We start from the raw sequence: 13,291 nt of genomic DNA on the forward strand, positions 1-13,291 counted from the left end.
GCCACGGGATTGGCGTCCCATCGATACCGTCAAAGATTGGCGGGTTCAAGTAATCCACAAAAGGGAAGAGTCGAGGAAGGCCATGGCTTCTCTTGCAATGTTGGTTTCATGAAAAATTTGGAAGGAAAGAAACGCGCGGGTCTTCCGAAACCAAGCAATAACCTTGACCATGCTTGTCTCCAGATTCAACAAGATAACCTATTACCCCACATGGGAAAATAGGTCACCCATAATTCTTAAATAGGCAGGTTATTTCACATGAAAGATACTGATACATCTGGAAAGGACTTCTGCAAAAGTATCAATATATAACTTCCTATATGATAAGGAAACATCATGTATGATAAGGAAACAGAGATAGAAAATACTATGATCGATGTTGCAGCATTTTCTATGGGATCATATTTCTTCTGTGACTTGATAACAATACTTGAAAATGTGTGTGGCGTGAGAGCAGCAAGATCGGAGATCCCAATGTAAAGTTGCTTCGGACCATCACAACAGAGCATCACAGCTCACACCGCCTTCGATTTCAAGCGATTATTGGCAGCGACGGCAAATTGTCAGTTGACATGTACTATCAGTTTCTGCGCCGTAAACAGTGCCATTCCTGTGAGATGATGTGAAATATGCTTCCTGTAAGCCGAAAGTACTTTCAATTGGTTGGGAGGTGCTCTAGCCTGCCGTGTTCATATCAGCCTGCATTTGAATGTTCCTGATTTCTCTGTCGAATTGCATGTGCACAAGAAAACATAGCGCAGAAACAGAGGTTGCATTACAACATTTCTGGACGCACAAACGTTCCTTCAAATGGCATATCATTCAACTATGTACAAAACTAGGCAAAGATATATACACGGAATACCACTAGAACTAGGCAACGAGACATGACATGGCAGGACCAAAAGGTTGCAAAACATGATGGGGACATCCGTACGCCTTGGCCAACAAGTAGTGCAGGGTGAGAGGGGACTCCATTTTCCTGCACGTAGGACCCTGCCGAGCTGGCACCCATTTGCCCCATATGCTTGCCGCCCAGCGCAAATGACAGCGGCCGTCACCATCACCGTCGTCGTCTTCGACACCGAGCCATCAACGTCGGTCCTGATACTCCTTGGACACACCCAGTAATTCCGTAAAGATCCCCAAGGGGCAAAGCAAGCCAAGTCAACAGACACCACAACCCGTCACTGCTCATCCTGCTCCAGCTCCAGCTCCAGCGGTGAGACACATATACTGCGAGAGAACTGACTAGGACATGAATGTAGGCCGGTGGATCATGGATGGATAGAAACCAGCACCGTTTTCACCAGTACAATCAGCCTAGGTACTTTGTGGACTGACATTGGATTGGGGGTAATTGAAACAACTATGCTCTTGCTTCTAAAGAACCTTCTATGATGGTTCACCAACTGCTGCTTCTGTACATGCCAGCTTAGCCAATTCTTCTTCCTCTGATGATCTGCTAGCACAGCCGCACCTTGTTTCCTCTGCCTTTCCTAAGACCACCACTGCGAACTCTAAGATGTGCTACGGGCATGCATTGCTTGTGTAGCCGTCGATCGAACGTAACTTTTCAGAGCTCAGGACCTGATCGCCCCTAGGCTGTACAGCGACCTTGGTCTGAACAGACTGTTGAAGAGAAACCTAGTAGGCGACTCTTGCGGGGGTTGTTTCAGGTGATCGGGGTTCCCTTTTACTTGAAGCACCGTCTGTCCTATCTCCTCGCGTATAGCTTCTAGTGTCTTCAGATCGACGTCTGATCTCCCTGCTGCGTCGCGAACATAGAAAGTGTTGATCGCTTTGTTCTCCCTAGTTGACACTTCCGCTCTCGTGACTGTCAAGCCATTCTCGCGGAAGATCCGTGTTACATCTGATAACAGTCCCACTCTATCGCCTGTTGACAGTTCTAACTGCAGGCCCTGCAGGTCAAATACACAGTTGTTGGAAAAAAATCTTTTTACAAAATTCATAATCAAAAAAAATTTAACATGGTCATGCAATAGTTAGTGGTTATTCATATGATCTGACACCTGACATACATCAATACCGTACCAGGTTACTGCACAGATGAACATGCACAATTGTGTTTGTCATGCACACATGCTTGAGTTATTTGTCAACACCACTCTTGTACACTGGAGAAAATAGCATGTGCTTCATCAAGACAGAAAGGACTCAAGACAGCGACGGTGGCTCATCAGTAAAGTGTGGCAGACAACAATGCAAAATGCCAGCTCTCCAACCACAATCTATTTCCTATTGTGATGCAGCACGCCATTGAAGTTTCTATCCGCCCAAGGCTAAGCAAACTATACGCAACATAGACGATGGGGACATAGGAAATGAAAATCAATAAGGTGCAGCCATTGGCCAATTACCTCGGATACTCTCCTCTCAATAGCAGCTTCAAGACACTGGATAACTCGCTGTCTCTCGGCCTCGGAGTTGACAGGTGACCCATCAATATGCCGAATGTAATATTCCTATTCAACCATGCCAAGATAAAAGATCAGAAGCATATTAGAAGAGGCTGAAATGTTAGCAGTAGTTAAGATATTACTCCGTACCTGGTAAGCTTCGGGGCCCTCGGTGTCCACACTCCCATGGAAAACCACATATTGCATATCTGTCAAGGTGCACACTGTATCGAAGAGGAGCTTTGGTCGATCCTTGCACCGAACTGTCACCACAGAATAACCTTTCTCGAGCCAATTAACGACTGAGACCATTGGTGTCGGGTTGACATTCGCCCTATCCTTATCGTACCTTTCGTAATCCCGGTCCTCAAGCATCATCTGGTGCAGCCTCCGCTCTGTGTTGGTTATCCCCATCATAAGCGTTGTCTTGGCATCTTGGCTCCTGTTGCTTCCTTTGAACACATAGCGAAGCCGCTCCTTGATTCTGCGTAGCCGTTCTGTATCTAAGATTGCCAACCCAGTTTTTGTATCAGTGACCTGCATTACTGCTGCTGCTCGTTTGTTATGAGTCCAGACCTCTGCATTTACCACATTGCACTCCAGATCAGTGAGCACCGCGCTCACTTCTGAGATCAGACCAGGCCTGTCAGTTCCAGTTAACTCTATCAAGGTGTAGTCAGAGGAAGGCTCCACTCCAACATATCTCGCTTTTGAGGAAGAAAAGAAGGAATCAGCGCCGAGACACTGCAGGAAAACAATAGTAAATTCAGCTGTGAAAAAAATAAAGAACTGGACTAGGATGAGAACAATCACCTTATGAATATATTCCACTATCTCATCCAGCACAGATTTGTCCATTATCTTCTGCCCATTTTGATTCGTCACATTGAACACTGGTGGAATATATATATTTAGCAACTTAGAAAAAAAAAACTGGCATCATTTTGAAGTGCCAGTTGCAATAGCAGTTACAAAATTGACACCCTACCATCCATGAACCATCCCCCGTCAGATGATATGTAAGCTTTCTTGACCATGAGATTAAGGTCAGTGAGAACCTGCACTACCTCCAGTAGAATCCCGTACTTGTTTGCACTGTCCACCTATTCAGTTCAGTAAAAAAAAAATCTCATCGTATTCAGTAAACAAGCAAGAGCAAGACTATAGGAAGTCCTTAATTTGGCAGGCACTTACATGGACAACTGTCGCGTTTGCGGACGATGTGTTGTCAATAGTGATCCTGAATTGGCATATACATACATACCACTTGAAAATTTAGCATTGAATAAGTTTGCAGTACTGAAATTGATGGGCGTTGAGAAATCGGTGGCACCTTGGAGGGTTCATCTTCTGAATAAACTTCTGGTACTCATCGTCGCCGTCGCACGAAGAAGAACTCGCATCTCCATCTGTCAATGCTGCTCCATCCATAGAGAGAAATAACGATTAGAAAATCCCAATTAAAACGCATGTAAATGTGCCACATAAATCCAATTTACGGGAGAAATCCAAAATTAGGCCGTCTTGTGCACATGATGATTGCGCGGAGAAAAATCAACCCAAAATCGGGTTCTTTACCGATTTCAAATCGATTTTCAGTTATCGAAGTGAAAAAAACAGTCATCGATTTTCTTTTTCTTAAATGAAGAATCTAAAGGGGATATTTACGAACCCACGCAGAATCTAATTAGAGAGGAGTGGAGAGTCTAAAGGGACTTGCGGAAAATTTTCAGTTATGCAAGAAACCGTTCCTCCGCAATTCGATCAATATTTCCAAGAAGGCGATAAACCAGGATCCTCAACAGCCAGAAACGAGAAATCCCTGAATTCCAAGCGCCCGCAAAAGTTAAGCGATGAGAAAAATCGAGAACGCCGTACGCCAGGAAAGGAAGGAACCAATCCCGGAGCCACCCCACCGACCGTGCGAACCAAACAGAAAAAAGGGAACAAAGGAATCCGGCAGCAAAGCACGGATTGGGCTAAAGGAGGAGGAAGAAGAAGCGGAGAGCAGATACCCATGATTGCAGCACGGAGGCAGAGAGGCCTCCCTCCCCCTCTCTCTCTCTCTCTCTCCCTCTGGTGTTGTGAGTCACAGGAATGGCGAGAGAGCACCAACCCCGCAAATTTCTATTTTTCTTGGTTGAACGGTGAAACCCAGACGCAGCCCGACGCGCTGGGAACGAAAGAAAGGAGGCGGAAATGGGAGGCGATATATACGACGGCGGGGATACCAGCTGTCAACCGGATACTCGGAGGAAGGCAGCACACATGTACCGCACCCGAGATGCATTTCCAGCCGTCGGTGGTGGACCCATACTATCTGGCATACTTAAAAGTTGCTAAATTTGTGAAATTATAATTGAAATAACAATATTACATGCCTCAACAGTCAAGATCATAGCTGTTTTAGCACCTAACTCAATACAATATGCTCTATGTAGGTTAAGGAATAAAAAGGAAAAGATAAACTGCTGTTTATAGCATTAATGGGTCGAATTCACATGTCAATATGAGCTATAGCTAATATTCATTGCTATATTTGCATCTTTGTTTGTCTGTTAGGTGTGTTTGGAATATTATTCTGGTGATATCATCGATACGCCGTCTATCAATGTAATATTTTCTCCTGGACCTTTTCGTGATTATTTTTACGATGCGATTTTCAAGGTTGGAAATAGCAGGAATACCTCGGTCGTGGGAGTACGGGACGGTAATTCACCTCTCACATTCAATGTGGAAGTCCAACTAACGTCTGTGGCTCGTTGAATGTGGCTACAACCACCGATTCAGAGGTAGCATTGTGTGCCATGGGAGTGCCATAACAAAAAAAGTCGTCATAAAAGAGGAGTTATAAACATACAAACATTGCACATATGACATGTCACACAAGATCAAATATAATTCAATCCACAACTCAAGAAACAAGAGGACAAATCTAGCTGTGAATGAATTGTACCCCTTGATTAAATACGGCAAGAGTGTACACATGCTAGACATGTAGGCATTCCCTCCTTCCACAAGAAAACAGTGATGAAAGGCTAGGTGCGACAATTTCAAACGTGGCATGTTGATCACACCATTTTTTTTTCATTTTTTCTCAATTGTCGCTAGCACTGTGAAAGCGTTACTTCACGCGAGGATATAGGCCCATAAAAACATATCTAGAATGTGGCTTTTGTGCACGTAATTTCTTGGCTTTCAATACTTTGTCCTTTTCGCTTTTCCGTCTCCAAAGCTTGTGCCATTGTTTTCGTATTAAAATAAATATTTTTTACTTCATAAAAAATAGAGAGCGAGTTTTTCTTGCATGAGTGAAGTATCAAAGAATCTCTATCTAGGGTTTTACTTGGTATTTAACTTGTGAAGCTTTAAATTGAGCATGCAAACCAATAACTAAAAGACACAAACTCATCAAAATCATGCCAAACATAACTGAAAGAAAACTAAAAATGAAATGTCAAATGGAACGGGGAAATGCTAGATCTACAAGCCCTTCTCCAAACATCATATTTGCGTGTTATCACCAGAATTTGACCGAGTCAGAGGTGGGCCACGATTGAGATAGACTTGAAGATATACATGGAAGGAAGAACAAGAATTGGCCTTATACACGAAGTTGGGCTGAATTGCCCATGTATCTGTAATATAGTAGATCGCATCTTAGATTAAAAGTTAGAGTTTTACTCGTGCACGGTTAGGTGCACGTCCGAATTAGAAAGTCCGCTGGACTATAAATATGTATCTAGGGTTTATGGAATAAACAACAACACAACGTTCACCCCAAAACAAACCAATCTCGGCGCACCGCCAACTCCTTCGTCTCGAGGGTTTCAATCAGGTAAGCGACATGCTGCCTAGATCGCATCTTGCGATCTAGGCAGCACAAGCTCCACGTTGTTCATGCGTTGCGCGTACTGAAGCGTCTTTGATGGCGCGCAACGTAGTTATCATAGATGTGTTAGGGTTAGCATGGCTCTTCGTATAAACATGCTTACGTAGTGCAACCCTTGCATGTCTAGCCGCCCTCACGCCTATCTCAGGCGTGGGGGCGGCACCCTGCTTGTTCATCATCTAGTAGATCTGATCCGTTACGATTGCTCCTTGTTATGCAAGGATTAGTTTAATATCTGCAATAGTTAGGCCTTACAAAGGGGGGGAGGATCCAGTGGCACGTAGGGTGGCGTTCGCAAGTCCTAAACAGGATGTTCCGCGGATCAACATCATTGTTGGTTCTTTGGCCTTGTTTAGGATCGGCTTATGAGCACCGTGCGTGGCCGCGAGGCCCAACCTGGAGTAGGATGATCCGATTATGCGGTGAAAACCCTAAATCGTCGTAGATCTCATTAGCTTTATCATGATCAAGCAGGATCACCAAGTATTCGGGCACCCCGTACGAATCATGGGTGAATCGGCTCTTTGAGCCGATTCACAGGATAACCTGAGAGCCGATCGAGGCTCGTATTTAATGTTTACGTGTATGCCATGCAGGAACTAAGCGAGGCATCCCCATCACCTTCCTGACCAGGTATAGGTCAGGTGGCACGCCCTCGCACTTCGCATCGCCGCGTGTGACCGTAAGAGCATTGCGGGCCGTCGCTCGGAGGGGTCTCGGCCAGCCGCAGCTCTAGGCTCTTCCGGCTCTACCGTGTTGATAGGCCGCTGCCCGCCGGTGGGTTTTGGCGATCAACACATTCTGGCACGCCCGGTGGGACAATCATCTACATCAACCACATCGCCATCTACATCTGAGATGGCGACGGACGGCACGCCAGTCACCTACGAGGAGCTGCTTGAGCTCAAGAAGAAACATGACGAGATCAAGGCCACCCTCGAAGCCGACCTCATCGGCTCTTTTCAGAGAACCCGTACCCATGGCATCAGATGGAAGGGATTCTCACCACAAGGTGCACTCGATGGGATAGATCTCTCTGCCCCGTCGGAGGAACGCACCAGGGCCCTACGGCAGGAGATCAACTACTTGGTGGCTCACTCGCTACACCGCCACTCTGAAAACTTGGTCAACGTGTTGGAGCGTCTCGCTCTGCGCGTGATCCAGGAGATCATGAGCCACCAGTACTCGCCGTCAGGACCAGCTCTCGGGACGCATCAAGGAAAGTTGCCACTCCGGTCCGTCCACCGCTGCCATGTGCATTGGCAGCACCACTGAAAGTGCCGGCTACACCGGCATTCGTCGTCTACAAGATCGGTGGTGACCCTAGTGACTACCAGTTCTTGGCTGAGGCGCCAAGGAGATCCCTCAAGGATACGCGTGCACGTATGTGCAGATTGTGGCAATCGGGCACTCTCAAACCAGGCCACAACGCCAGGGACTCCGGCGCGAGACGGGAGGGACGTCGGCGACGAGCTTGAGAAGCAGACGTGGCTAACTAAGTACGCCACCCCGACGAAACTCCAGAGCCCAGCTCCTGCAGCTTGGCTCGAGCTGGAAAAGCAAACATGGCTGGCTAAGTACGCCACCCGGCGAATCTTCGTAGTGCATCTCCTGCAGCCAAAGACGGCGGATCAGATCAGTACCATACTGAGAGACCAGTTCGGCATTATGCCGAAAAGGAGGGCAATCGGCTATTCCAAGCCGTACCCCGACGAGTACGAGATGATCCCGCTGCCACCTAAATATCGGCTCCCTGACTTCTCCAAATTCAGTGGATCGGATGGCTCCAGCTCCATCGAGCACATCGGCCGATATTTGGCGCAACTAGGACCGGCTTCGATGTCGGATCAGCTACGTGTGAGGCTCTTTTCACGGTCCCTCACGGGATCGGCTTTTGGATGGTATACCTCTTTGCCGGCAAACTCCATCCAGTCTTGGAAGCAATTGGAAGAACAGTTCCATATGCAATATCATTCGAAGCTTCCGAGTCTAGCATTGCCGATCTAGCACAACTACATCGAAGCGCGGAGAAACGGTGACGAGAATACATCCAGCTTCAGAATCTTAGGAACCGATGTTATTCGGTTCGTATAACTGAAAAAGAAGCGATCGAGTTGGCGATAGCTGGCCTTGCAACACGGCTCAAGGACATGGCCTCCCAAGCAGATTATCCCTCGTTGGCGCACATGGTTCGAAACTATCGGCATATGAACAGCGCCACCCAGACCTGTACCAAGATAAGTTCAAGCGTGCAGTAGTCATGGTCGATACAGAGGAAGGTGAAGTGCCTGCGGGAGACCAAGAAGTAGCAGTGGCTGAGTGGACTCGGGGAGGAACCCCCGTGTCCTGCAAATGGGTAAAGCCACCAGGGCCGCCCAGGGGATTTGATTTTGACGTGACCAAGACTGAACAAATCTTCGACCTCCTGCTCAAGGAGAAACAGTTGACGATTCCTGAAGGTCTCAAGTTCCCCACGGCGCAAGAGCTAAACGGAAAGCCGTACTGCAAATTCCACAACTCGCTTTCCCATGCCACCAACGACTGCAGGGTGTGGCGTCAGCACATCCAAGCGGCGATAGAGAAGGGCGTTAAATTTACAACCGATGCGCCATGAAGGTAGACACCCAGCCCTTCCCGCCGTTAACATGGTAGAAGTCATCTACCCCGAGGGCTGCCACCAGGTCCCACGTTGACATCAACATGGTAGGACCTGGGAACCACTCACGGCAAAGATGGAGATGAGGGCAGCTGCTCTCATAGCAAGGATACAGAGGAGGCCGCTCCACGCGATCGGCTCCATCATGATGGCAAGCGCTACGTTACAGAGGGAGAAGTGAAGAATATAAGATATCAACGACCTCTCTCTGATCACCTCCTCAACAAATATGTGAGTCAGTATGACCAACGCCGGCGGTCCAACTATGATGATGAAGGAGATCGTCTGGCTAGAGAAGCCAGAAGACATCGTCGGCAGGATCGCGATGAGGAGGAGCACGAGCGCCGTGCCACGGAAAAATCAAGGGAGCAAGATGACAACGCCAGACACTGGGATTGCCCTTTCTTCAGACACTGCTGGGATTCAGGAATGAGCCGATTGCCTACAATCGGCAATTGCCCAGAATGCAACAAGAAGAAGAAGGAGGCAGCCAACGTGTCTGTGTTCGAGCGTTTAGGGCCTCTCCCGTCACAAAGCAAACGCGCTGAGTCACCTCGTTGGGCAGATCTTGAGGATTCCGAAGACGAGGGACTAGAAGAAGAAGACAGGTACCACCGTCCAAGGTGGTGCCCTGACGGACTCAGCCGTTCACAAAAACGCAGGGTTCAGCGGTTGCGCGGCCTGGAGGAAGCCGAAAGGTTATATCTGCATACGCTAAGAAAGGCACGGCCCGATCTGGCTGCAAAGGTTCAGCGAGCCCTGGATGAAGAGGGTCGTCCACGGAAAATGGAGTGGCACCCCAAACAAAGGAGAGCCGATGATGAAACATCGGCTGGAACGAACATGGTGTTCATCCTCCCTTCAGAGTTCAGTGCCCCAGGGTTAGATGAGACATCCGTGGCACAACTTGACTGCGGCCCACGGCCGGTTATCTTTGAGAAGCCACGAGATAAGAGCTACAGGCATCTGAAGGCCCTATACTTACGAGGATATATCGATGGGAGGCCTGTGAATAAGATGCTGGTGGACACCGGAGCGGCAGTTAACATCATGCCGTACTCTATGCTACGTCGGCTAGGACGCTCTAGCTCGGATCTAATCAAGACCAACGTAACATTGAGCGATTTCAACGGCCAAGCGTCTGAGGCACAAGGAGTTCTGAACGTGGATCTGACCGTAGGAAGGAAAACTATCCCTACAACGTTCTTCATCGTCGATAGCACGAGCGCTATCTTTGTCTTCTTGGGAAGAGATTGGATCCACGCCAACTGCTGTATTCCCTCCACGATGCACCAATGCATAATACAGTGGGATGGAGATGAGGTAGAGGTCGTCCAAGCTGACGACTCAGTCGAAGTTTCAGCGGCTGGCATGAACGCATGGGAAGCAGCAGGCCAAGAACCCCTCTCAGGCATCAACTTGGACGATTGCGAGCGTATTGATGTGACAAAGGGAAGGGTTAAGCTGGTTTTATCCACTGGCCTGACCATGTAGTTGGAGCAAAGCGATGCGCAACTTGGCAAGGCTGATCCTTGTAATCGGCCCAAAAGGTCTATAAAGGGACATTACAGAACCTTCAGTCAGCGCTCCAATCATTATGGAGGCCGATCCCAGCAATCGGCCAAAATTATCCTCACCACATGTTCTGCTTGTGTTCACCCTCGACCCTATCAGGAGCCGACGTGCGAATTACAGAGCCGATATCTGCCATTCTTTAACAGATTCGGCTCGGGGGGCACCTAAACACGGGAACAGATGCAGGGGTACATGTGTGCAATGAAATACTGGGGGCCGATAGGAGAAAATCGGCCAGTAAAAAAAAAAAAAAAAAAATTTCAGCCGATGCAAGGGCATCGACTTTAGAATCGAGAAACAGCCGATGCGTAGCCATCGACTCTAGTTGATCCAGATCCGGGTTTCCACCAAATCCAGGCTAGCGGTGGTGCCTTCTGTTGCTTCGAGGGAATAAAACAATGGAAACTTCTTCAGCTGCTTCGAGCCGATCCGGGTTCCTGAACCTTTTTTGTCAAGGATTTCCAATCTTTGGGGCTAGTTCAGCTGAAACGGAGGATTATCGGCTGTCGGAGGAAGAAAGAGGATCGGCTGTGGCGCATTCTCTCTGACATTCTCGCCTCGAGTAAGGCTCGGGGGGCAGCAGGCCTAGTGGATACTCTATTTAAAGAGCCGATGGGGATACCATCGGCTGATCCTTCATTGCAACTTTCTTCACGATGATGGGTACTGAAAAGGATTATTGGGTTTGGTTGGAAAAGTTCAAAGGTTTTCCTGAAGATCCTGCATTTTCGACCAGATTTAGAAAATCATCAGTTGAAGAAGGGAAGGGTGAATTTCAAAGGACCGATGCGGTGCGATCGGCTCATTACGCATTGGCAAAGGGGACGAATCGGCAAGGTCAGTAGAAGAGGGAATCGGCTCGATTAAGCTCAGAAGAAATCGGCAAAATCAAATTGGGGAAAAGTTCTTCATTGATCAGATGAGATTTCTTACATAAAGAGCTAATTGCTCTCAAAAGGGAAGTACTAGGGGATCCATTGCCCCATCTACTACTACTGGCCCTATTCTAGAGGTCCTATCTATGGGCCGTCACTGCCCTCGTCGTCGCCGTCGTCGCCACTGTCGGCGCTGCTCCCGGCGGGCTCGTCGTCGCTCCAATGGCCGCCGACTGGGCCCTCGTTGTCTTCATCTTCTTCGTCAGCGTCGTCCTCGTCGCTGTCGAAGTCGCTAAGATTGCCCGGCCAAGGGCGTAACCGCTGGCCGGCGGCTCGTCGGAGGAGCTCTCGTCGTCGTCCTCCTCCTCCTCTTCCTGCTCCTCCTCCTCCCCGGAAGAGGTGAAGTCGCAGGAGAAGCTGTCGTCGTCACTCTCCTCCTCCGTTTCCCCAACGGCAAGGAAGCGTAGGTCGCTCTCCCCGTCCGTCGAGGACTGGTCGTCCTCGGACCAGATGGAGAAGTCGTGGTCTGACTCCTCCCTGGCCGCAATGGCGCGGCGGGTGTTCGCCGCGTGGACCTCTGCCGGGTTGTACTCCGGCGTCGGCTCACGGGATGTGGAGGACTGGCTGGAAGGATCCGATGGAGCAGAGGAGGAAGAAGACATGGTGGCAGGAGGGCTTTTGGAGTGCTAGTGCGAAGGAGATGCAGAGGAGAACTGTTCGTAGCGGTTAAATAAAAGGAGATATAGTGGAAATTCAATGCCACAGCAGTTTCCGAGGAAGTGGTGCCTAAAGAGAAAAAACTGCCAGATCACGCGGAGAAGTTGAGAGGGCAGGGCATCATGATGAAGGATACTGCAACGGTTCTGCCACGACATGACCCGACGAAGGAAAACAGAGTGATTTTGGAATTACCAATTCCAAAACCAGGGGGGCATGTGTTATCACCAGAATTTGACCGAGTCAGAGGTGGGCCACGATTGAGATAGACTTGAAGATATACATGGAAGGAAGAACAAGAATTGGCCTTATACACGAAGTTGGGCTGAATTGCCCATGTATCTGTAATATAGTAGATCGCATCTTAGATTAAAAGTTAGAGTTTTACTCGTGCACGGTTAGGTGCACGTCCGAATTAGAAAGTCCGCTGGACTATAAATATGTATCTAGGGTTTATGGAATAAACAACAACACAACGTTCACCCCAAAACAAACCAATCTCGGCGCACCGCCAACTCCTTCGTCTCGAGGGTTTCAATCAGGTAAGCGACATGCTGCCTAGATCGCATCTTGCGATCTAGGCAGCACAAGCTCCACGTTGTTCATGCGTTGCGCGTACTGAAGCGTCTTTGATGGCGCGCAACGTAGTTATCATAGATGTGTTAGGGTTAGCATGGCTCTTCGTATAAACATGCTTACGTAGTGCAACCCTTGCATGTCTAGCCGCCCTCACGCCTATCTCAGGCGTGGGGGCGGCACCCTGCTTGTTCATCATCTAGTAGATCTGATCCGTTACGATTGCTCCTTGTTATGCAAGGATTAGTTTAATATTTGCAATAGTTAGGCCTTACAAAGGGGGGGAGGATCCAGTGGCACGTAGGGTGGCGTTCGCAAGTCCTAAACAGGATGTTCCGCGGATCAACATCATTGTTGGTTCTTTGGCCTTGTTTAGGATCGGCTTATGAGCACCGTGCGTGGCCGCGAGGCCCAACCTGGAGTAGGATGATCCGATTATGCGGTGAAAACCCTAAATCGTCGTAGATCTCATTAGCTTTATCTTGATCAAGCAGGATCACCAAGTATTCGTGCACCCCGTACGAATCATGGGTGAATCGGCTCTTTGAGCCGATTCACAGGATAACCTGAGAGCCGATCG

At 48.6% G+C, this 13,291-nt stretch overlaps 1 protein-coding gene across 1 annotated transcript; it reads right to left on the reverse strand.

Annotated features, from left to right (window-relative positions):
- Window positions 1-753: 753 nt before the first annotated feature.
- Window positions 754-4,601, reverse strand: LOC127332480 (ACT domain-containing protein ACR4). Its single transcript, XM_051358784.2, has 8 exons — window positions 4,436-4,601; window positions 3,754-3,838; window positions 3,615-3,660; window positions 3,409-3,523; window positions 3,234-3,313; window positions 2,571-3,164; window positions 2,382-2,486; window positions 754-1,922 (listed from the first exon to the last, which is right to left on the reverse strand). Exons 1-8 carry the CDS (start codon window positions 4,437-4,439, stop codon window positions 1,584-1,586), a joined length of 1,368 nt encoding a protein of 455 aa, XP_051214744.1. The 5' UTR covers window positions 4,440-4,601; the 3' UTR covers window positions 754-1,583.
- Between the last annotated feature and the right edge of the window lie 8,690 nt (window positions 4,602-13,291).

The sequence above is a fragment of the Lolium perenne genome, chromosome 4 (assembly GCF_019359855.2).
Source record: "Lolium perenne isolate Kyuss_39 chromosome 4, Kyuss_2.0, whole genome shotgun sequence".
Taxonomy (NCBI): domain Eukaryota; kingdom Viridiplantae; phylum Streptophyta; class Magnoliopsida; order Poales; family Poaceae; genus Lolium; species Lolium perenne.

Bases quoted from the DNA above. Each gene is read 5' to 3' on its own strand.
- LOC127332480 (XM_051358784.2), bottom strand. The intron at 3,661-3,753 runs GTGCCACCGATT...ATGCCAATTCAG, and splicing joins CAGAAGATGAACCCTCCAAG to GATCACTATTGACAACACAT. The intron at 3,524-3,614 runs GTAAGTGCCTGC...TGAACTGAATAG, and splicing joins CAAACGCGACAGTTGTCCAT to GTGGACAGTGCAAACAAGTA.